This window comes from Rhinolophus sinicus, chromosome 12 (genome assembly GCF_057876585.1).
Source record: "Rhinolophus sinicus isolate RSI-liver-muscle chromosome 12, RSI-T2T, whole genome shotgun sequence".
NCBI classification, from domain to species: domain Eukaryota; kingdom Metazoa; phylum Chordata; class Mammalia; order Chiroptera; family Rhinolophidae; genus Rhinolophus; species Rhinolophus sinicus.
This window is the reverse complement of record NC_142512.1, coordinates 20,604,597-20,625,146: the sequence shown is the minus strand read 5'-3', so window position 1 is coordinate 20,625,146 and position 20,550 is coordinate 20,604,597. Positions and strand designations below refer to the sequence as shown.

Genomic DNA, 20,550 nt, shown 5'->3' with positions numbered 1-20,550 from the left:
CATCCAGAGAGGAAAGCATCTGGGCGGTTTTTAAAGACCTCCGGAGTAGTGACCACTGTGCCTGTGTGCAGTAATATCCACTTGTCATCCGTCTTGTATACGTGTATGGTGTTTCTGGGCCACCAGAGTGTGTGTCCAGGGCATGTGTGTGTAACATACAGGGACTTTTTCTTGTAGCAGCCTTTCTTCCTGGACTTCACACGGAGACTCGGCGAGGTGGTGGTGGGGGACAGGGAGCAGAGGCGCATGCCGCACGTGGGTGCACCCCTGCACTGAGCATGCTCCCCCATACACGTGTGCCCCGCGTGCACCCAGCCCCCATCCCTGCAGCAGCAAAAGGCCAGAGCACTCTGCTTGTGGGGAGGGGGGAGGGCAGGGGTTCCCAGGGCCAGGCCTGGGGGCCAGGTCAGTGGTGACACGATTAAGGGAGAGTTCCCAAGCGGCAGGGAATCCTGCCTTGTGACAGGGGTGGGGGGGGGAGGAGAGGGGGGAGTCCTTGGGCAAGGGTGCCAGAGTTGGTCGATTTTATCCCGGCGGTGCCAGAGCAGCAGTGACTTGTGGGTGTACTGGCTGCTTCCCTGGGGTAGACAAGTAATGCTCATGAGTCACATCACCCAAAATACATGCCATCGCCTTTCGCTGCAGCCGAGATTGACAAGTTTGTCTGAAATCGCGATCCACGGGATATATTTATAATCACACCTTTAAAAAAATACGGTAGGCCTCCCCTCCCCCCACAGCCAGCCGCTGGCTGGCAGGGCTTCTGCCAGCAAGGATACCTCGCGGAGTATGGGTGGGGGTGGGCAACACCTGCCTCCCAGTGCTGCACCCGCACGGAGGAGTCAGTCCTAGGCTTGGTGGCCCCAGATTCGGCAAAGGGGGGAGTAGCTTGGCCGCCCATACCCGGCGCACAGCCCACCAGCGGTGGACGCCGGTTCACCCGATCGACCCCCAGCTATGGAAGTTCATTTATTAAATGTCGACGCGGCTGCTGGAAGCCCCATCGCTTGGCTGTCTTTGTTTCTCTGCTGTGTGGGCGCGTCTCGAGCACGTGGCAGCTGGAGCGCGCAGGCCCGAGGAAAAGCGACCTGGGTTTAGAATGTATGTATGGCTGCCTGGCAAAAAGAGCCGGCTGCCCAGGGGAGGGGATAGGCCCCCCAATCCAGGTTGAGTTCCCTCCTTCCTTGAGCTCCAAGACTTCAGGGGAAAAAGGATGATTCACCCTGTCCCACATAGTCCCGGCCCCATCTGGTTGGCCCAGGACTACCTGGGAGTGGCCCAGGCACAGATCCACTCTCCAAACTTTGTTCCGGAAACCCCCCGCCCCGCCACAGCCGAACTTCTGGGCCTGGGGCTACGGATAAAAGGGTTTCAGGATTTCCCTTTGGAGATGTCGTCACCTCAGGAAGCAGGACAGTTAAAGAGAAATCACACACAACGTTCTAAAAACAATTTAATAAGGAAATGTACAGGCATTTCACCGGCCACTCCTAGCCGTCCCTCCCCAGCTCCAGCCCCCTCCCCAACTCCAGCTTCAGCCACGACACTTTGCTGACCCCTCGTGGTAGAGGTGGGCAGCGGTCCCCCGGCTGCCAGAGACGCCGGCTGGCTCCTCCCAGGCTGGAGAAAGGGGCGAGGCAGTCCACTCCTTCCTCATCCTTCCCCGCCCCGGCCTGGCACTGCAGGGTGTGGAGGAGGAAGGAGAGAAGACCACACAAAGGAACCTGAGAAAGGCGCGGAGAGTTTGCAAGCTTTTGCTAGCACCTCCCACACAAACACTCCTTAGATTGTTCTAAGTAGGGCTGGTGTGGAATTCCTTATTCCTGTCTTGTTCTAAGATGGGTTCGAGAAGGCACTACGTATGTATGCCTGGTCCCCAACACCTGTCAGTCCGCCTGGTTAGGGAAGGGATGCGCAGTTTCCAGGGCAGTTACTATCCTTAACTCACCCCAGGAGGAAGTCTCATTTTAGAGGTGAGTGGTCTGAGAAACCAGAAAATATAAGCAGTTTGATTAAGGGCAGGCAATTAGTAAGAAAGAATTCGAACTCAGGTCTCTCTAACATCTCAGCCCCTCCTCCCTCCAGGGATTGGGCCAAGCCTCTAGGTCCTTCCCACCCTTGCGATAGGGCGGCCCTTGAAATAGGCGTCCGCAGAGATAACATCCACTTTTACCATCGAGTCTTCAGGGACCCTTCGGGAAGGACCTCTACCCTGGGGTTATTCAGGAAGGAGTCGGTCTCTGGAATCAGCCACTTCCTCTCTTGAGGGGATCACACAAGGTGGAGATGGGGAGCTGCCACCTGCTGCTTTCTCTGCCCAACCCCACTCTGGTCCGTGCAGAGGACAGTGTATGGAGGAGGGGCACTGTCCTCCCAGACTTAGTGGACATTCTCTTTCCAATGTCAAAGTGTGGGAAATGGAGTTTAATTTTATAAGAGGGCAGGGAAGACTCCTATATAATTATTCAGGTGCCAGACCCCTGATTGCTCCAATAACCCCTGGTACTAATCTCCCTCACCTTTCTCAGGAGTCCCACATAATTCTCTTTTTTTGGGGAGAATCTAGATCCCTCGCGATCCACTGGGACCCAAACTCGATCTCGAAGGCCACACCTTTCCGCGCCCCCCAATGCTGAGGCGAGGCCTGTAGTCCCCTCCCACTCCATGAACAGGCAAAAGGCAAAATGCCAGCGGTGGGGTTGCGCCCCAGCCCACCTGGCATTAGGACGCTGCCTCCGTTTCGGCCATGCCTGATTCCCTCCCCATGCTTTCATGGGATGAGGGGGACAGTGAGGGACCCTCTCCGGCCACTCGCCACCCCCAGTTCTACGAGGTGGACTACAAGACCCATGATGCCGCGGGGCCGAGGTATTCAAGCTCTGCCCGGGGCACCCGGGTCCCCTTCCTCTCTCCCTTGCACCCCCGCATCCCTGGCCGGCCGCTCGGGCTGAGGGCCGGGCTATGCGGCTGCGAGGAGCCGGGGGCTGCGGGCGCGCGTCCCTGCGGCGGCGGCCGCGTCCCCGGGGCCCGCACCCCGTGCGCCCCCGCGCCCGCTGCGGGAGCCTGCTCCCTCCGTGGAGCCGCGTCTTTGTGTGCGGGGGTGTGAGAGGCGAGGCGCGAGTAGGAGCCGCGTCGCCGAGTGCCCGCTCCCTCCCAGGGCGGGTGGGGGCCTCTCCACGCCGCCTGCCGTCGCCGCCGCCGCCTCGCGAGGACGCCGGCCACCCGCACCGCGCCGGGCACGCCGCCCCCGCCCGCCGGCGCCGCTCGCACATGCCTGAGCCGCAACCCTGCGAGCAGGCAGCGCCAACCCCCCGCCCCGCGGCCCCGGGCCCCGGCTTCGGCGCCTTGCCTCCTCCCGGGCCGGGCGCCGTGGCCCCGGCATGAGGAGCGGGCGATGATACCCGCTAACGCCTCCGTCAAGAAGGGGCCCGAGGGCAAGTACCCGCTGCACTACCTCGTGTGGCACAACCGCCACCGCGAGCTGGAGAAAGAGGTCCGCGCCGGCCAGGTAAGAGCGCTGTCCGGCGCCGCGGGGACCCCACGGCCGGGCACGCCCGCCCAGCGTGGGGAGAGGGCGCGGCGCCTGCTGTCCCGCCTCCCCGGCGAGTTTGCAGCGCTTCTTTGTTCGAACCGCGGCTTTTGTGCTTGTGGACCGGGAGAGGGTGATGGGAGCGGCCCTCGCCGGCTCCTCTCCAGTGGGGACCGGCGGCCCACACGTGTCCCGGATCCTCTCAGATTGGGGTAGGGGATCCTGTGCCCCTTCCCCGCCGGGTCGTGAGGGCTGCGGGGGAGGGACTGCCGGCTAGGTCTGTGTTCCATGTGGTGGGAGAGTCCGCCCCATTCAGTGGAGCAGCGACACCTCCCGCGTGAGTGTGCGGAGGTAGGCAAAGCCTGCGTGTGGGGGGGGGGGCGGGTCACAAGTCCAGGATCAGAGAATAGGCTATGTGACACTCCCAGGCATCCCAGCCCCACCCATTGCCCTCAACCCTCAAGGCGAGTGCTTAATCTGTTTGCTTAGACTGGGCAGAGCCCCTGGATCCCTCAGACCCCAGAGCCGGCTCAGGAATGGGGAGTGGACAAAGAGAGACCCTCTTGGGGAAGCCCCGAGAGCCTTGTCCAGGTGCTGAAAGGCGCTCTCCTGCCCTCTGGTGCTGGGGCCTGGCTTCTAGGCTCTAAAGAAGCTAGGGGCCACTAGTCACAGGAAACATTTGAGGTTCTGCACACACAGCGGGCTCTGTGGTTCCTGCTAGTCAGTGAGAATGGTTAGGTCAGCCAGCTTTGGCTGGACGGTGGCCTCCAAGAAGATGGGGTAAGGTGGGGTCTCCTGGCCATTCTTCAGGACCACGGCAGGCACAGGTCCACAGGTAGTTCCCAACTCTGCCTTGGCCCCCAGGCCACAGGTAAGCACTCGTGGCATGGACAACTCGCCCTCTAGGGTGCAGAGGCAGGAGTCAGAGATGGGCCCAGCCTGCCCTGGGTTGCCTCAGGTTGAGGTCTGCAGACTTGAGGTCTGGGTCTGAGACTCCAGGGCCATAGGCTGGGTGTGGTTTGCTCAGGGATTGTCCCCTTTGGGAATATGCCTTTTGATGGCCACTTCCTGAGTCACAGGAAGTTCAGTCTGAGCAGCCGTCTTCTTCCCAAAGGGAAGAATGAGGCAGAGAGCAGGTTATCACCAGACAGCAAGTGAGGTGAGGGTCAGAGTGTATCTCTGAAGTCTACCACAGCACCCCCAGGCCAGCATAGCATCCAGCTCTGCATAGTAGTCCCAACATTTTGGGGTGACCTGAGCCTCCAAACCTCTGCTACACCTCTGCTTACAGAAGGACACTCCAGGTAATTCCTCAGACCGTGCCTCTATTTGTCCATCATCAAGGAAGTGGTTTTCAGCCATAGAGGCTGAAGGTAAAGGAAGTGAATTCAGAGTAACAAATCCTGGGGAACAAAGACGAACAGCCCCTGCCCTCAAGGAGACCCTGTTCTGGCGATGCGAGTGTAAACAGGAAAGTACAGTGTGATGTGCAGGGTGCTGAAACAGACAGTCATCTCTTTTGGCTCTTCTTTGCTTTCCTCCCCTGAGGGCAAAAGAAGACAAGTCTCTGACAGAGGTTACAGCTGGAGGGATTTAAGTCTGACACAAGAGGAACTTCCTGATGGGATGATTGAGGGCTGGTGGGTTGAAGGACTGTTAGGCAGAGGGCTAGTAGATGAATCTCCAGAATGCCTCAGTGGCACTCCTTTGCTGGAGGAGTGGGTGGTTTTTTTCTTGCAGAGATTGGAGAGAGGCAATATACCCTAGAAGCAAGGGCTCTTTCACCCGGGACTCTCTGAATGATAGTCCTCAGATCAGCAGCCATCTTGGGGTGGAGAGACTGGAACCCACTGAAGGCAGGGGTGGTTTGGGGCTGCTGAGTGTGTCCCTCTTCTTCCCTCAGGCCGCCACAGAAACCAGGCATCGGGTTCCCCCCATCCCCACCATCCCATACCCCAGCCCCCGAGCCACCCTGGTGAGTTAGTGTCTCCTGGAAATGGACACCTCCTGTCCTGATCCAGGCCAGAGGAAATATAGGGCACTGGTTGAGGTTAACCCTTGTTCAACCACAGAGGAATCAGATCAGTCCTCTTTGCTCTGGGGGTGCCAAGAAGGGAAGTGCCAATCAGTCTGGATGGAAGAGGCCCCTGATTGTATCTTAACTCCAGGACTGACCCAAAATGACACTTATATCCAAATGTACACTGTTCAGTTCCCAAGACATCAGGCTCCCGGGGAGAGCTGAGTGCCCAACCCAGCTATTTCCTGCAGTGGATCGGCCTGGGAGCAGCCACCTAACATCGTAATGAACCTCTGCCTCCCCCCACACCCTTCCCCCCTACTCCCAGGCATCCCAGCTGGAGGTCCCTGACCTCTGGTTCTCCTGGCACTAACTGTCGCAGAGAACAGCCAGGCTTTCCTCTAACACACAGCAGCTGGGTTTCCCTGGGCTTCACTTGGCATCGCTGCCTCTTTTTCACTCCAAGAAAGCCCTCCTGTGGGCAGGCTTGGCAATGCTGGCTTCCAAAGGAGGGGCATGGTGTGGCAGGTTCATGAGCTTTGCTCAGCAGCCCCCCCCCCCGGTTCTTTTGGGTGCTGGAAGCAGGGAGTGCGCAGTGGGTGTTTTTTGGGTGAAGAGAAGGGTCTATGACCACCCCTAGCTGGCACCTAGCAGTACAATGATTGCTGGGTGCCCCTGCTTCCTGGCACGCACATGTCCTGCCAGGTTGGGAAGGGGCTAGGATTGTAAGCCAGTGGATGTGCCAGTTCTCTCTTGGCTGGCCAGGCCCTGAGGTTGGCACAGCCAGTTGGCCACGGCCCTGGTTCTGAAGTCACGAGTCCCTGGTGTTCCCTGGGGATGGGAGGTCGCGGTTAGATTGTATAGCTCCCTGTGGGAGGGACAAGGAGAGCAGGATTCTTCTCCTGGCAACTGGCACTCTGGAGGGGGCCAAACTATGGTTCCTGGGAAATATTTTTTTTCTTCCTGGTTTTTTTTGCATCCAGCATGGTCTTCCTTCTTGCTTTCCTCAGTTCATCCTTCTGACCTAGAGGCAGGTGAAATGGCTTCTCGAGCCCCTGGATGCTCAGTCAGACGCTGTACCACCCACTGTACCTGTGTGTCCAAGAGCACCTGTGCCCCCCCACCCCCACCTCTTAAAATGGGCAGTTCCGGCTGTGGGCCATCACCACCGCTGGTGAATTCGGAAGCTCAGAAGAGGGAGCCACAAACCCCAGAAACCGAAAATCAATGTGTCTGGGATGAGGGGACGGGCTGCGTGGGACAGGGCAGAGGGGGCAGCGTGGAGGGAGAGTTAGCAGGTTCTACCCCCACAGGCTCAACCCAGTGTAAGGAAGCATCGTGCCTCCCTCCCTCCTGAGTGACTCAGGGAATACCTGTTCCCACACCTCATGGGCGGTGGGAGAGCTGAGAAGCAGTGATCACACCAGACTTGGGCTGTCCTGCCTGGGGCTGGAGGAGGGCGGGGAACAGGGAAAGGAGACAGAGGCTAAGAAGGCAAGGCCCCACACTTCTTCTCCAGCACCCGTTTTTAGTCTGTACATTTGGTGTGTCCTTGTAGGATTTCACCTAACCAAAGGATTCTGCTAATGCGAAACAAGTTTGAAAAATACCCTGCTAGTGCATGTGGGTGTGAGGGGTGTGCATGTGCAAATATACTGGCAACAAATACGTGTGTTACATGTGAGTAGATGCCTGCTGAGTCAGAGAGCAGCTGGGCACGCCTGTGCTTGCACACTTCTGGTGCACATGCACTGTGAGTATGGAGGCAGGAGTGTGAGTGTGTATCTTTACCAGTGCGTGTGCGTGTGTGTGTTTGAGTGAAAACACGGTGGCTCTCTGCTCAGGGAACTCTGGCTCCTAAGCTAGCGAGACCCCTGCTTTTGACACTAGCTGAGGCCTGCTGGCATGGAGTTTCCATTCTCTTGGTTGGGAGGGCTCGGTATTGGGTTTCATGGGAAACCTTTTCATTCCAGCAATTAAATAGCTGCAGGCCTTTGCTGAGGAAATTAATAAATTCTCCCACCTGGGCCCAGGGCAAGGTGCCACTTCCACTGCAGGCCCTGATTTGGGCCGGTGTGGGGAGCTTCTTTGGGGCCTGGCTGGGATACGCAGGGCCCATGTTGGCCCTGGAAAACAGTGGTGCCTTGGGACCCTGAGGACCCTGGGAGAGCTCCTGAGGAGTGGGGGTGGGGAGGGGCATTCCTGCCCGGCAGGCAGTGCCAGCCTCTCTCTGTCTGTCTGTCTGTCTGTCTCTCTCTCAACTGGAGCTGAGGCACCTGAGGGGGCGGGTGGCAGGCAGCATTTGGAACCCTGGGGCTAGGTGGGGTGTCCTGCCAGCTCCCTAGGGTCTCAGCAGCAGCAGCTGCGAGGCACAGATGACTCCACTGCAGCCCCTAGGAAGGTCTCCTCTTGACTGCCCCAGCCAGCTTGGGGCCTGTAGGCCCTTCACCACTCCCACCCCAGGGCTCAGACCGCACCCAGGTTGGGAGGAGGGGCCCAGCCCAACCCACAGTGGGCAAAGAGTAACTAGGGCCCCCTCCTGTGTGGGGAGCTGATGGGGAGGGGCAGCCGGAGGGCCACAGGGGCCGGGCACACTTTTTTTTTTTTTGAGGCTTCTGGTGTATTTAAAAACAAAGAAATGCGAACACAGGGTTATAAAAATTATATAAATAATTTAAATTATTTAAAATGCTTTCTTTTTGATCAAGGAATTCACATTCATGTTTTAAAATATTTAACTGGTGCTAGAAGGCTTGTAATAAAAAGCAGCCATCCTCACCTCACCTCTCCCCACTGCTCCGTCTCATTCCTCAGAGGCAGCCGCTTTGAACTCGAGGCTGCCTGTTATTTACCTCCATAATTATAAACTATATACTTCTACACCCAGTTCTCGGCTTATCAATTTTACACTTGATTGCCTCCGCGTGTCCCTTAAATATAGTCAGCTCTGCATTTGTTTAACAAATATTTATTAATCACCAGGTATGTGCCAGGTGCTGTCTAGGGACTGGGCATATAGCATTGAACAGAACAGAGAAGGACCCTCCCGTGTGGGGCTTACCATCTAGGTGAGGGAGACAATGAAAAAACAAACAAGCAATTTCATGTTGGAAGAGAATTAAAGCAGGGGAAAGGGCAATCTCTAGAGAAATAGCACCTGTCATTTAAGATGGGTGGTCCGAGCAGGCCTTTCTAAGGAGGTGACCTTTGAGCAATGACCTGGGTGAAGTGGGGGAGAAAGCTTTGTGGCTCTGCAGGGGGGTATCCAGGGAAGGCCGGTGTGTGGGAGTGGAATCTGGAGGAGAGGTGGGAGAGTGCGTGAGTGTAAGGAGTCGTCCAGGGCTGGGCGGTGGGAAGGTTTTGAGCTAAAGAGTGTCAGCACCTGAAGAGCATTTCACAGGATGGCAGGAGCTGTGATGGGCCATGAGGAGAATAGACCTAAGGAGCCAGGAGAGGAGGGAAGAGACCAGTAAGGAGGTGACGAGGCCACCAGGAGAGAGATGGGGTGCCTACAACACGATGGAAGATTGAGGTGATGAAAATAAGAAGACTCTGGATCTGTTTGGAAGGTAGAGCCTCTAAGGTCAGGTTTTGTTGATGGATTAGATATGGACGGCAAGAGGAAAGGAAGAGAGAAAAACAGTTGCAAACTTGTTTTTTTCTACCTGAAAAGGCACTGAACTGAGGTACTGTTTCCTGGAGTGGGAGAACTCGGGCGGGTGCAAGCTGTCCAGGAATGGCTGGAGTGAAGAAAGTGAGGAAAACAAGAGAAGTTATGGGAGGTCGGGATGTCCCACTCTGTTTCATAAATACAATTATCTTTTCATATTTTTCTGAGAACGTAAATGACTGTTTTCCTCCAAAAAAGTTTTCTTCTGTTTCCTGCATTGACAGTGTTTCCTTTGGGTTTTCAGCATCCATGTCCATGCTTTGGTGTTTCATGTTGGTGGCTTTCCTCAAATGTCCAGTCACCCCTGGTTGTTGGGGCGTATTTAAGAATGGGGCTGTGGAGCTTACTGATGTACGGGTGCTGTTGTCAGATGATTGGGTGGCCAGCTGGCCACTTACCGCGGGATTCCCAAATGTCTGTACCCAGAGGTCTGTAGTGCCTCTAGTTTGTCCAAGGAAGAATTCCCCAGTCTCCTGCTCAGGGTAGGATGGGGCAGTCTGGCTGCCAGTGGGCCGGGATCTGAGGCAGGGGAGGGACTGGGCTTTCACTGTTCACCAGTTTTCAGCCCCATCACCTCATCTTTAGGTCAGTGTCCCCGAGTCCAGTGCATCTCAGCCTCAATTTCTGCAGAGAATAAGCCCTTGGCGTCCTGTGGAGGGGAAGGGGGCATCTCCCATCTTTACAAGATTGGGTAGGGGGGCCAGGGACTCTGAATTTTAACCAGCCCCCCTGTGTTCAGCTCTGAGTCTCACTCCCATCTCTGCTGTTCCCAATCGCCTGCATGTTCTGTACCTTTCGAAGGTGCTAGGGGGTGAATAGGGTTCCCCTCTGTGGGTGCTTAGGTTCTGGTACCCTCTCTTGCCCTAAGTCAGTGATGCCCCAGCCACTTTCCATGTTCTAAACATGTAAAATGTCTCATCTGCTCACATCTCTTTATTCTTGTGCGTTTTAAATATTTTATTGACATTCTTATACTCACATGTTTACCATTTGGGGCACTCTTCATTCCTTTGTACAGAATCTAAGTTTCCATCTGGTATCATTTCCCTTTTACCTGAATGACTTCCTTTAACATCTCTTGAAGATCTTCTGGTGGTAAATTCTCTTAGCTTTCGTTTGTCCACAAAACTCTTCATTTCCCTATTTATCTTATCTTTTCACGTCAGACAGGTAATACGCTGCTGTTGTAACAAGGTTTTAACAAGATTTGAGGGAGGCACAGCTCACATAAGAGTGTGAACACCCAATCATCACACTTATGGCAGATCTCCCCTTTATTTTATTTTATTGGGGAATATTGGGGGACAGTGTGTTTCTCCAGGACCCATGAGCTCCAAGTCGTTGTCCTTCAATCAGGTTGTGGAGGGCTCAGCTCAGCTCCAAGTCCAGTTACCGTTTTCAATCTTTAGTTGCAGGGGGCACAGCCCACGATCCCATGCAGGAATTGAACCGGCAACCCTGTTGTTGAGAGCTCGTGCTCTAACCAACTGAGCCATCCAGCCGCCCCTCCGGAAGCTCAGCGGCAGCTTGTTGTCTTCAATCTAGTTGTGGAGGGCGCAGTTCACTAGCCCATGTGGGAATCGAACCGGCAACCCTGTTCTTCAGAGCCTGCGCTCTAGCCAACTGAGCCATCTGGCCACTCCTCTCCCCTTTGTTTTTGAAGGATATTTTTCATAGGATGTAGAATTCTAGTTTAACAGTTTTTTTCCGCCAGCACTTTAAAGATTTCATTCTATTGCCTTCTAGCTCGCATGGTTTCTGATGAGAAGTATGTAGTATTTCCTACATTTGTTCTTCCATATATAATTTGTCTGATTTCTCAAAATGCTTTTAAGATTTTCTTTTTATCACTAGTTTTTAACATCTGATTTTGATGGGCCTTGGTGTAGTTTTCTTGATAGTTGTCTTGCTTGTGATTCATTGAGTTTCTTAGTTCTATGGATTTATTTTTGTATGAGTTTCCACAACGAATTACCACAGACTGGGTGGGCTAAAACAAAAACATTTTTTTTCTCTCTCATCGTTTTGGAGGTTGGAAGTCCAAACTCAAGGTGTCAGCAAGGCTCCACTCCCTTCAAAGGCTCTAGGGGAGAATCCTTCTTTACCTCTTGCAGCTTCTGGTGGCTCCAAGCATTGGTTGGTTTGGGGCTGCCTAACTCCAGTCTCTGCCTCTATCTTCATGCAACTGCTCCTCTCTGTGTATCTGGCCTTTGTATGTCTTATTGACAAAGACACATTATTGGATTTAGAGCCCACCTGGATAATCCAGGCTGATTTGATCTTGAGATTCTTAATTACATCTCCAAAAACCCTTTTTCTGGATAAGGTTACATTCATAGGTTCTGGAGGTTGGGATATAGATGTATATTTTTGAGGGGTACCAACATTCAACGTTCTACAATAGGTTTTTTAAAAATCAAATTTGGTGGGGGAGGGGGAGTTATCATTTTGTGAGGGGTATAAATGTCTATTGTTTTGTACACCTGAAATGAATAAAAAAATTTTTCAATAAATAAATAAATAAATAAAATTTGGAAAAGTTTTGGTTGTTATTTATTTTAATTTGTCTTATTTACCCCCATTTACTTAGCCTATCCTCTGGAATTCCAATTACACTTAAGTTAGAATGCCTTAGAGTGGCTCAGATTGCTGAGGCTCTTTGAATGTTTTTCAGTACTTTTTTCCCCCCTTTGTGCTTCAGTCTGTGTAGTTATATTGCTATGTCCTCAAGTTCATGGATTTCTTTTTTTTGTAGTGTCTAATTGATTGTTAATTTCACTCAGTGGATTTTTTCACTTCAGATACTGTACTTGGTATCTCCCATTTCTTTCCCCATGAACTCTGTGTTCATGTTTTTCTTTGAACTCTCGAACATATTGAGCCATTCGTCATCTTTATTGTAAAACGACTTTTCTCCTAATTATGCATCATATTTTCCTACTTCCTTGCATGTCTAGTAATTTTTAATTGGATGTTGCACATTGTAAATGTTGTGATGGTAAGCACTTGGATTTTATTGTCTTCCTTTAAAGAGTATTAGGCTTTGTTCTGACAGACTAAGTTAAGTTACTTGCAAATCAGTTTGAGCCTTTTGAGCTTATTTTTAATCTTTATTATATTGGGTCTCGGTGAGCCTTTTCTCTCGGGATAGGTTAGCCCTACTACTGAGGCATAACCCTTTTCGAGTCCCTATTCAATACCCTTCCCGGGTAAACAACAAGGATTCTCCACTCTAGCAGGTTAGAGTTTGAATGTCTCCCTGCCCTGGGTGAGCTCTGAGAATTTATCAACCTGTTGTTCCTTTTCTGTCTGGTTGAGTTTCACTCTACACATATGAAGTTTAGTATTTACCAAAGAATCAAAACGACCCCAAGTGAATTTCTGGAGCTCTTTGCTTGCAGAGCTCATCCCTTCCTGGGACTCTGCCCTGCAACTTCTAGCTACCTCAGCTTCCCTGAACTCCTGTCTGCCGTCTCAGCTCCTGAGTGAGATTACTACTGTGCTCTGCTAGGGATTCCCCTCCCTGAACTGCAGTCCCAAATATTCCTCCAGGTAGAAATCCAGGCAATCTTAGAGCCCACATTGTTTGTTTCTCTTCCTTCAGGGATCACAGGACTACTTGCTGTCTAATGTCTGCAAACAGTTATTTCATCTATCTTGAAGCAATAGTTTTCTGTTTATAATAGGAGGGTAATTTTAGTTATCATGGTTGGAGTAGAAGCCTTTTACTGGCATTTTAATCAAATTTTGGGAAGGAAAGAGTTACATGTATGGGGTTGTATTTAACTAGAGGTCCTAGACTCCCCAAATCTATTTAAACGTTTATGTTTAACAGACATATGCTTTTATCACCCAACAAAAACCTCACATAATATAATCATGCTATTCACAAAACCATCATAGGAGTTGTACATAGTGTCCCACGGGCGCAGGACATGAGTTTGAAGTTATATCATGAACATATTCCTTCATTCCTATCGAAGGATTACTGCAACTCTTCACTAAACCTCACTCACTGGTAATGTCAGTGATCTAAATTACTGGCCCTTCCTGAAGCTGTGGTCTTGGACCCCTAGGATGGGTCCTGTCTCACGTGGCCTCCTTTGCCAGCAGCCTCTTTAGCTCGCCCTTCAGCCCCAAGCTTACTCTTCGCAGGCAGCCCACTGGGCCTTGGAGGGGACCTAAGTGGACAGGAAAGGAGGAAGAATCACTTTCTCAGAGTCACTTCCTGCCTTGTCCTGCCAGCGCTTCCCACTCCCCTGGCCCCAGCTCTGTTTTTTTTCTATTGCTTTGTGAAGTGGCCAGGTGACTGCTGCCTGCTTAGAGGCTGTTGGGCCTCCGACGTGACCAGGGCTGTCTTCACTTCCTTCTCCAGGTGGACATCGAGCAGCTGGATCCCCGTGGGCGGACTCCCCTACACCTGGCCACCACACTGGGGCACCTCGAGTGTGCCCGTGTGCTCCTGGCACACGGTGCAGACGTGGGCAGGGAGAATCGCAGCGGCTGGACAGGTGGGCACCACTGCTCGCCGTGGCCCCACAGCCAGGGTCTCTCCAGCAGCATATCCTTCCTTGCCCTGTGACACTGTCTCCTCTCCCCCAGTGCTTCAGGAGGCTGTGAGTACCCGGGACCTGGAGCTGGTGCAGCTGGTGCTACGGTACCGGGACTACCAGCGGGTGGTGAAGCGACTGGCAGGCATCCCACTGCTCCTGGAGAAGCTGCGCAAGGTGAGGGCCAGCCCCTCAGTCTCCCCACTGGAGCCCTTGAACCCTGTCAGTAGCGCAGACTTAGCCACTCTTCCTGTCGTCCTCCAGGCCCAGGACTTCTACGTGGAGATGAAATGGGAATTCACTAGCTGGGGTAAGAGGGGCTAATGGGGGCCTCTCTGGGCACTCTCCCGCCCCAGGGCTTTTGCACTTGCTGCTCCCCTGCCTGGAGCACTCTTCCCATAGCTCCTTCTGTGACTCCTTACCTTTCAGTTTTCAGCTCAATGCTCCCTCCTCAGCCAGGCCTTCCCACACTGTCCTGAGCCTGTTATTACTATCTCTTTCGCTTTGTAATGATTTGCTCATTTGTGTGTTATTTGTCACTCCCTGCTAGAAGGTAAGCTCCAAGAAGTCATTCTCCCTGTCTTGTTTAATGTTGCATCCCCAGTGACTGGAATAGTGCCTGGCACACAGTAGGTGTTTAATAAGTATTTGTTGGAAGGTCGGATAAAAGATTGAATGAATTAACAAATGGTAGATAATGGGAACTTGGTGGTGGCTGCCACACGCCTGTCCCTGACCTCAGATTGCATATATCTGAGTGACTGTGGCCTGTGTTTGTGTGGGTGTTGTTGGGGGAGGGGCTTCTGTCCCACCAGTTCCTACCTTTTCCCAGCCAAACCCCGACTCCCGGCCGGAGGTGGCCCAGGTTGGGCGGGCCAGGCAAATCGAAGCTACCTCCGACCTTTCCTTCCATCTAGTGCCCCTGGTGTCCAAGATCTGCCCTAGCGACACCTACAAAGTGTGGAAGAGTGGGCAGAATCTGCGGGTAGACACCACGCTCCTAGGCTTTGACCATATGACGTGGCAACGAGGCAACCGCAGCTTCGTCTTCAGAGGCCAAGGTCAGGCAGGCAGGAAGTGGGGCAGGGTGGGGAGGCTGGAGACAGCTCCATGGCACCCCTGACCGCCTATGTTCTGTACCTGGCAGATACAGGCGCTGTGGTCATGGAGATTGACCATGACCGCCGGGTGGTGTACACTGAGACTCTGGCATTGGCCGGGCAGGACCGCGAGCTGCTCCTGGCTGCTGCCCAGCCCACCGAGGAGCAGGTGCTGAGCCGGCTTGCTGCGCCCGTTGTCACCACGCAGCTCGATACCAAGAACATCTCCTTTGAGAGGTGAGTGGGCATAGCCTCGAGACCCTGGAGCCAACCTGGTGAGGGGCCCTCTTACCTGGACCACTCTGCTTCTCCAGGAACAAGACTGGCATCCTGGGCTGGCGCAGTGAGAAGACTGAGATGGTGAATGGGTATGAAGCCAAGGTGAGGCCACAGCTCCTAGGTGCCAGGACCCACCACACTCTTGCCTATAGCGAGCTGGCCAGGGGTTTCCTAACCACCCTCTCTCAGCCTTGGAGGCGCAGAAGCCATGCAGCATAGAGGGAGCAGCACTAGACCAGAGGCAGCTGAGGAGGATAGCCAGAACTTATTGAGCACTTATTATGTTCGTGTTCAAGGCACTGTTCTGACATTTTATATGTATGCATGTATATATATCACACACACATACACGTGCTCATTTAATTCTCACGACAACCCTTTTGGGTAGGTGCTACTATTATTCCCATTTTACAGACGTTTATTGAGTCCTTTCCATGGTATTCCATTTAATCTTTATAATAACTCTATGAATTAGGGTATCAGTCCATTTTATGATGAGGAAATGGAGGCTTGGGGTCGTTACCTGACCTGTACAAGGTCACACAACCGTAAGTGCCAGCCGAGGTCCAGACCCTTGCTGTTTGACCCTAGAGCCAGGCCGATCCCCCTGAGAAGACTGTATACGTCACTCTGGGACTCCCACATCACCCTGATGGGACCGCAGGGTGCCGCCGCTGAACACAGGAGCTAACAGACGCTGCAGGCTTCTGTCCTGTGTCTTCCTTGAAGGCTTCCCTGGTTCTGCAGACGGGGTAGAAGCCGCTGCATTTTGTTCCCACAGTCCTGTGCTCCCCACACCAGAGCATGTATCACACTATGTTGTAACTGTCCATTTTCTGTGTCTTCAAGTAGATTGTGAGCCTCGAGAAGGCAGGGACGGTGTCTGGCTGTGGTGGTTCAGCACTGTACCCTCATGCCTGCCTCAGTGCTTGGTACATAGAGGCTCCTCACAAAGTGTTTGTCGAATGAATAAGAGCATGAATGAATGTCTTCATAAGTCTTCATAAATTTACTTTCCTGAAGGCCTGGAGATTGGAGCAAACAGCTCCCCCCACCCCCTCCCCGCCCCAGACCCTTCCTTGCAGGAAGTGTTCAGAATGCCTTTGGGGACAGTGGGTAGTGGTACCAGAGCTGTCTTTGAGCCCTTTTCTGATCTTTCCCCAGGTATATGGAGCATCCAACGTGGAACTCATCACCCGGACACGGACAGAGCATCTTTCAGAACAGCACAAGGGCAAGGTCAAAGGTAATGAGGCAGAGGCACATGGCGGAACGTGTGAGGAACCAGCTTCCACTTGAGCGCCTATATCAGTATTCCCTGTGACATCCTTGCAAAAGTCAGGCTAGTTTATTCAGGCAAATAGGTGTCAGTGCAAGTGCTAAGTCCTAAGGATTGGTAGTGGCTGCCTAGAGTGCTAAGATGATTCTAAGGCAACATTCGGGCTCAATGGGTAGGAATTGATTACTAATGTCTGCACTGGATTTAGGAAGGGAGGGAAATGTCATGTATCCTATTTACTGGCCATCCTAGTCTAGTGAGACATCCTAGGCAAAGAAAGTCAGAGCAGCCTGCCACTGATTCTCTGTACCCGTTGATACCACACCTGACTCTCTGGGCACCAGTTAGACTGTCTAAAGTGGAGAGACAAAATTCCTGCCTCACAGAGGAACAAATGAAGTCATTGATATGGAAGTGCCTGAAGCAAAACACACACATACATGTGCATACCCCAAATACCTCACCAAAGGCAGGTATTTTTTGTTCAGTGTCACCAACCTGAAGAGTGACTCTTTTAGAAGTTTCTCCTGAGCCCCAGGCCTGCTTTTATTCCAGCTGTGCTTATAGTGGTTCTGGTCTTGTCCTTTTGAGCTCTCAGTCACCTTCAGATGAAGGTGCCTGGATGTGCGGTGTGGATAAACCATTCCCTCCTCCCCCCAGGAAGCAGCCTCCTCCCTAGGTCTTGGGTGCTGTCACTTCTGAGGGCTGCAGTGTCTTCTGAGATGCCTCATTTGTTGTAGGCTGTAAGACACCTCTGCAGTCCTTCCTGGGAATTGCTGAGCAGCATGGGGGCCCTCAAAATGGGGTGAGTGTGTGCCATGGGTGCCCCTTGGTGGAAGGGTGTGAATGTGGCTCAGGAGGAGGCCTGGGGGGTGTCCTGCTTAGCATGTGGACACCTTTTCCACGATGCCCAAGGCCATTTCAGCTCCACAGTGGCGGGGGCGGGAAGGGGGCCAGCTCCAGGGCCCGTAAGGCTGGCCTTGTACCAGGGACAGAAGGTCTCATGGGCCCCTCCGCATGTGGTACAGACCCTGATCACTCAGACTCTGAGCCCAGCCAACCCCACTGCCATCACCGCAGAAGAGTACTTCAATCCCAGCTTTGAGCTTGGCAACCGTGATATGGGCCGCCCCATGGAACTGACCACCAAGACCCAGAAGTGAGGCCCCCTGCTGGTGATGGAGAGGGGTGGGCAGGGCAGAGCCAGCCGAGCTCCAGAAGGTTCTGGGAGGCCATGGCTTCTACAATGTCCCTCACCCCTGGGGATCTGTGGGGGGCAGGTTCAAGGCCAAGCTGTGGCTGTGTGAGGAGCACCCCCTGTCCCTGTGTGAGCAGGTGGCCCCCATCATTGATCTCATGGCTGTCAGCAATGCACTTTTTGCCAAGCTCCGGGATTTCATTACCCTGCGCCTGCCTCCTGGCTTCCCTGTCAAGATTGGTGAGACCCCACCCCATGTCCCCTCAGTGGCTGTTGGGGGTGTGGGGCTTAGGTGAGGTAAAGTGTGTGTGGGGAGCTAAAGTGTGAGGGGGGGTTGGTGGTGCCTGATGGTTTCCTCATGGTCAGAAATCCCGATCTTCCACGTCCTCAACGCCCGCATCACCTTCGGGAACCTCAATGGCTGCGACGAGCCGGTGCCGTTAGTGCGAGGCAGCCCCAGCAGCGAGACCCCTTCCCCAGGCAGCGACTCTTCCAGTGTCAGCAGCTCCAGTTCCACAAGTGAGCCCTGTCCTCCTCCGAGCCCACCCTTCCCTCACCCCCACGCTGGTGTGCTGTCTGTCCCTTCCTGGGGAGCCACTCTGACCCCAGCCTGCCCTCAGCCTCATGCCGCAGCTGTGAGATCTCCCCCGCCTTGTTCGAGGCCCCACGAGGCTACAGCGTTCTGGGCGGCCAGCGGGAGGCAGCCACCCGTGATGACGAAGACGACCTGCTGCAGTTTGCCATCCAGCAGAGCCTGCTTGAGGCGGGCAGTGAGTATGACCAGGTGCGTCCCCGAGCCGCGCCTGGCCACCGGACTGGGCACCGCCATAGCCAACTGGCCCACGCCTCCTCCCAACAGGTCACCATCTGGGAGGCATTAACCAACAGCAAGCCGGGTACTCACCCCATGTCCTACGAGGGTCACCAACAGGACAGGTCAGTGCCCACCAGGATTTGGAGAAGCCTATCCCTACCCATCCGACATGCACACGGTACCCCAGTACCCTGTCCCAGTGGTGAGAACACTTCCGGCTGAGCAGCCCCTCTTGGCCCAGAGAAACTGTGGTACCCTCACCAGGGACCCTACCGGTATCAAGATGGCTTCTCCCACCACCCTTTCCTCCTGGATGGATGAGCAGTACTCCAAAAGGGGTCTGGGAGCGAGGGCCAGGCCTCCTGGCCTCCAGGGCCTCACCAGGCAGGATGTAAGGCTGGGCTTCTAAAAGATGCCCACATGCTCTGGGCCGCCGTCCACTGAGAAGGTGGGGGGATCTGCCACAACTGGGTGGGAGCCAGGATGGTGACGCGGGACTCCTCACCTCCACTGGAGGGTGGCAGGCCTGCACTTGTGGGGCCTCCATGCTGGCTCCTGGCTGCGGTCACTGGCAGGTGCGCTGGGAGCCCTGGACGTGTCTTCCCCGCCCCCAGGAGCACCCCACCCACGCCCCAGCACCAGCCCGTGCCCCCCACGGCGGTTCCCAGTCCTCGGCCCAGCCCAAGCCGGGGCCCCAGCGGCCACGTGTTCCGGAGCTACGAGGAGCAGCTGCGGCTGGCCATGGAGCTGTCAGCGCAGGAGCAGGAGGAGCGGCGGCGACGTGTGCTCCAGGAGGAGGAGGAGCTGGAGCGCATCCTGCGGCTCTCGCTGACTGAGCAGTAGCGCCCCAGCCGGGGCCCTCAGCCACGCCACGCATGCCCCGCCCCGGAGTGAGACATGTAGGGCCCGCATGCCTGTCCCGCGGCGGCTGGAGACCCGAACCGCCGCCTCAGGGGCGTAGCCGCGCACCAGGCACCGGACCGGGAGGGGTTCGGCATGGCCACGTGGTACTTTCCTGGGCCAGGGCCCTGGAGGCAGCTGGCATGGCCCTGTCCTCCTGCTTTGCTGTATCCTGACCCCCACCCTCTGCCCTGGGCTCAGGCCGGTCCAAGGGCAGAGCCAGGAGATTCTGAGCGGGAGACGGGTCCTTAGAGGAGCGGTGTCCCCATCCTTGCTCCTTTTGGCCAGCCCTACTTTCTGCTCACTGTCCCCTCTTCAGGACACTGCCCGTGAAGCCTTTGCATCTCCGCTCTTCACCCCCGGGGCGCAACTGAGCTCCCCTCGTTCTGTGTTGCTGCTTTGTTCCAGACACAAATCAGCAGGTCAAGGGCCCAGCGCCTCCCCCACCCCGGCATTTTAGCGTCAAGTGCACTTAGCGGGGTGCCCGGCTCCCCCAGCCCCCATACCTCTCCCGGGTCAGGTCTCAGGGTGGTCCTAGCTTCAATTTTGGCGGCCAAAGGTTGGAGTCCCCTTCCTCAAGACATTTTTGTGATCACGGAGGGTGCCCACGGTACCCCCCCACACACACATACACCTCTGCAAGGCCTGGCTCCCTCGTGCTCTCTTGGCAAATGGTGTGTGTGGGGGAGCATATTGGGCTGGGAACAAGCACTAGACCCTATACTAAACTGGACACAGAGATGTCGCCCAGGGCCCTGGCACCACCACCCACCCTTTCCCACCAGCTGCTGCTAGCCCTCTGGTTGTGCATCCCACTTGCCCCCACCCAGGGGCTGACTCTAAAACCTTTCATCCAATGGTGCTAACCCCCGGCTCTCCCCTGCCCCACCCCACCCACCCAGAGAAGCACAGACCTTTCCAGGGGCAGGGTCCCAACGCACTCCCTTGTCTGGGTTCCCTCAGACGGGCCTTCTTGGCTCAGCCAGTGAGGTTCAGAAGGGACACAAAAGGGATGGAAAAAAACAACAAAGAGAAGCTGTTCCTCTCACCCCTTCCCTGATGCCAGGGGCACCGGACTGATTCTGAGGCACAAATAAAAGAGGCTTCAAACCTGAGGCTTTTCCTACCTGCCTTTACTGAGGGAGGGCACCCACCTGAGGTCTGGGGGTTCCTTCTGAACCTCAGTGTACGGGTTCTGAGGTAAGAGGATG

At 54.6% G+C, this 20,550-nt stretch overlaps 1 protein-coding gene and 1 non-coding gene across 10 annotated transcripts; one reads left to right on the top strand and one right to left on the bottom strand.

Moving 5' to 3' along the window:
* Nucleotides 1–3,375: 3,375 nt before the first annotated feature.
* ANKRD13B (ankyrin repeat domain 13B) lies at nucleotides 3,376–20,454 on the top strand. Of its 9 annotated transcripts, none has more exons than XM_088802026.1 (15): nucleotides 3,376–3,508; nucleotides 13,595–13,730; nucleotides 13,822–13,946; nucleotides 14,034–14,079; nucleotides 14,687–14,830; nucleotides 14,917–15,106; nucleotides 15,184–15,250; nucleotides 16,313–16,394; nucleotides 17,168–17,232; nucleotides 17,456–17,586; nucleotides 17,708–17,865; nucleotides 17,992–18,144; nucleotides 18,246–18,395; nucleotides 18,485–18,561; nucleotides 19,054–20,454. In XM_088802026.1, exons 1-15 carry the CDS (start codon nucleotides 3,395–3,397, stop codon nucleotides 19,273–19,275), a joined length of 1,860 nt encoding a protein of 619 aa, XP_088658152.1. In that variant the 5' UTR covers nucleotides 3,376–3,394; the 3' UTR covers nucleotides 19,276–20,454. The 9 variants fall into 9 exon arrangements, with proteins under 9 accessions (XP_088658152.1, XP_088658151.1, XP_019595088.2 ...); XM_088802025.1 differs by having other exon boundaries at nucleotides 19,015–20,454; XM_019739529.3 differs by having other exon boundaries at nucleotides 18,246–18,409.
* LOC141569065 (small nucleolar RNA U13) lies at nucleotides 10,380–10,486 on the bottom strand. The gene has a single exon (XR_012492459.2). It is a non-coding gene; the product is annotated as a small nucleolar RNA U13 (small nucleolar RNA).
* Nucleotides 20,455–20,550: the final 96 nt, after the last annotated feature.

Excerpts from the sequence above, each read along its gene's own strand:
- ANKRD13B (XM_088802022.1), top strand. The coding sequence starts at position 3,395 with ATGATACCCGCTAACGCCTCCGTCAAGAAGGGGCCCGAGGGCAAGTAC. Across the intron at positions 13,947-14,033 it reads TCCTGGAGAAGCTGCGCAAG|GCCCAGGACTTCTACGTGGA; the intron begins GTGAGGGCCAGC and ends GTCGTCCTCCAG. Across the intron at positions 18,396-18,484 it reads GAGCCTGCTTGAGGCGGGCA|GTCACCATCTGGGAGGCATT; the intron begins GTGAGTATGACC and ends TCCTCCCAACAG.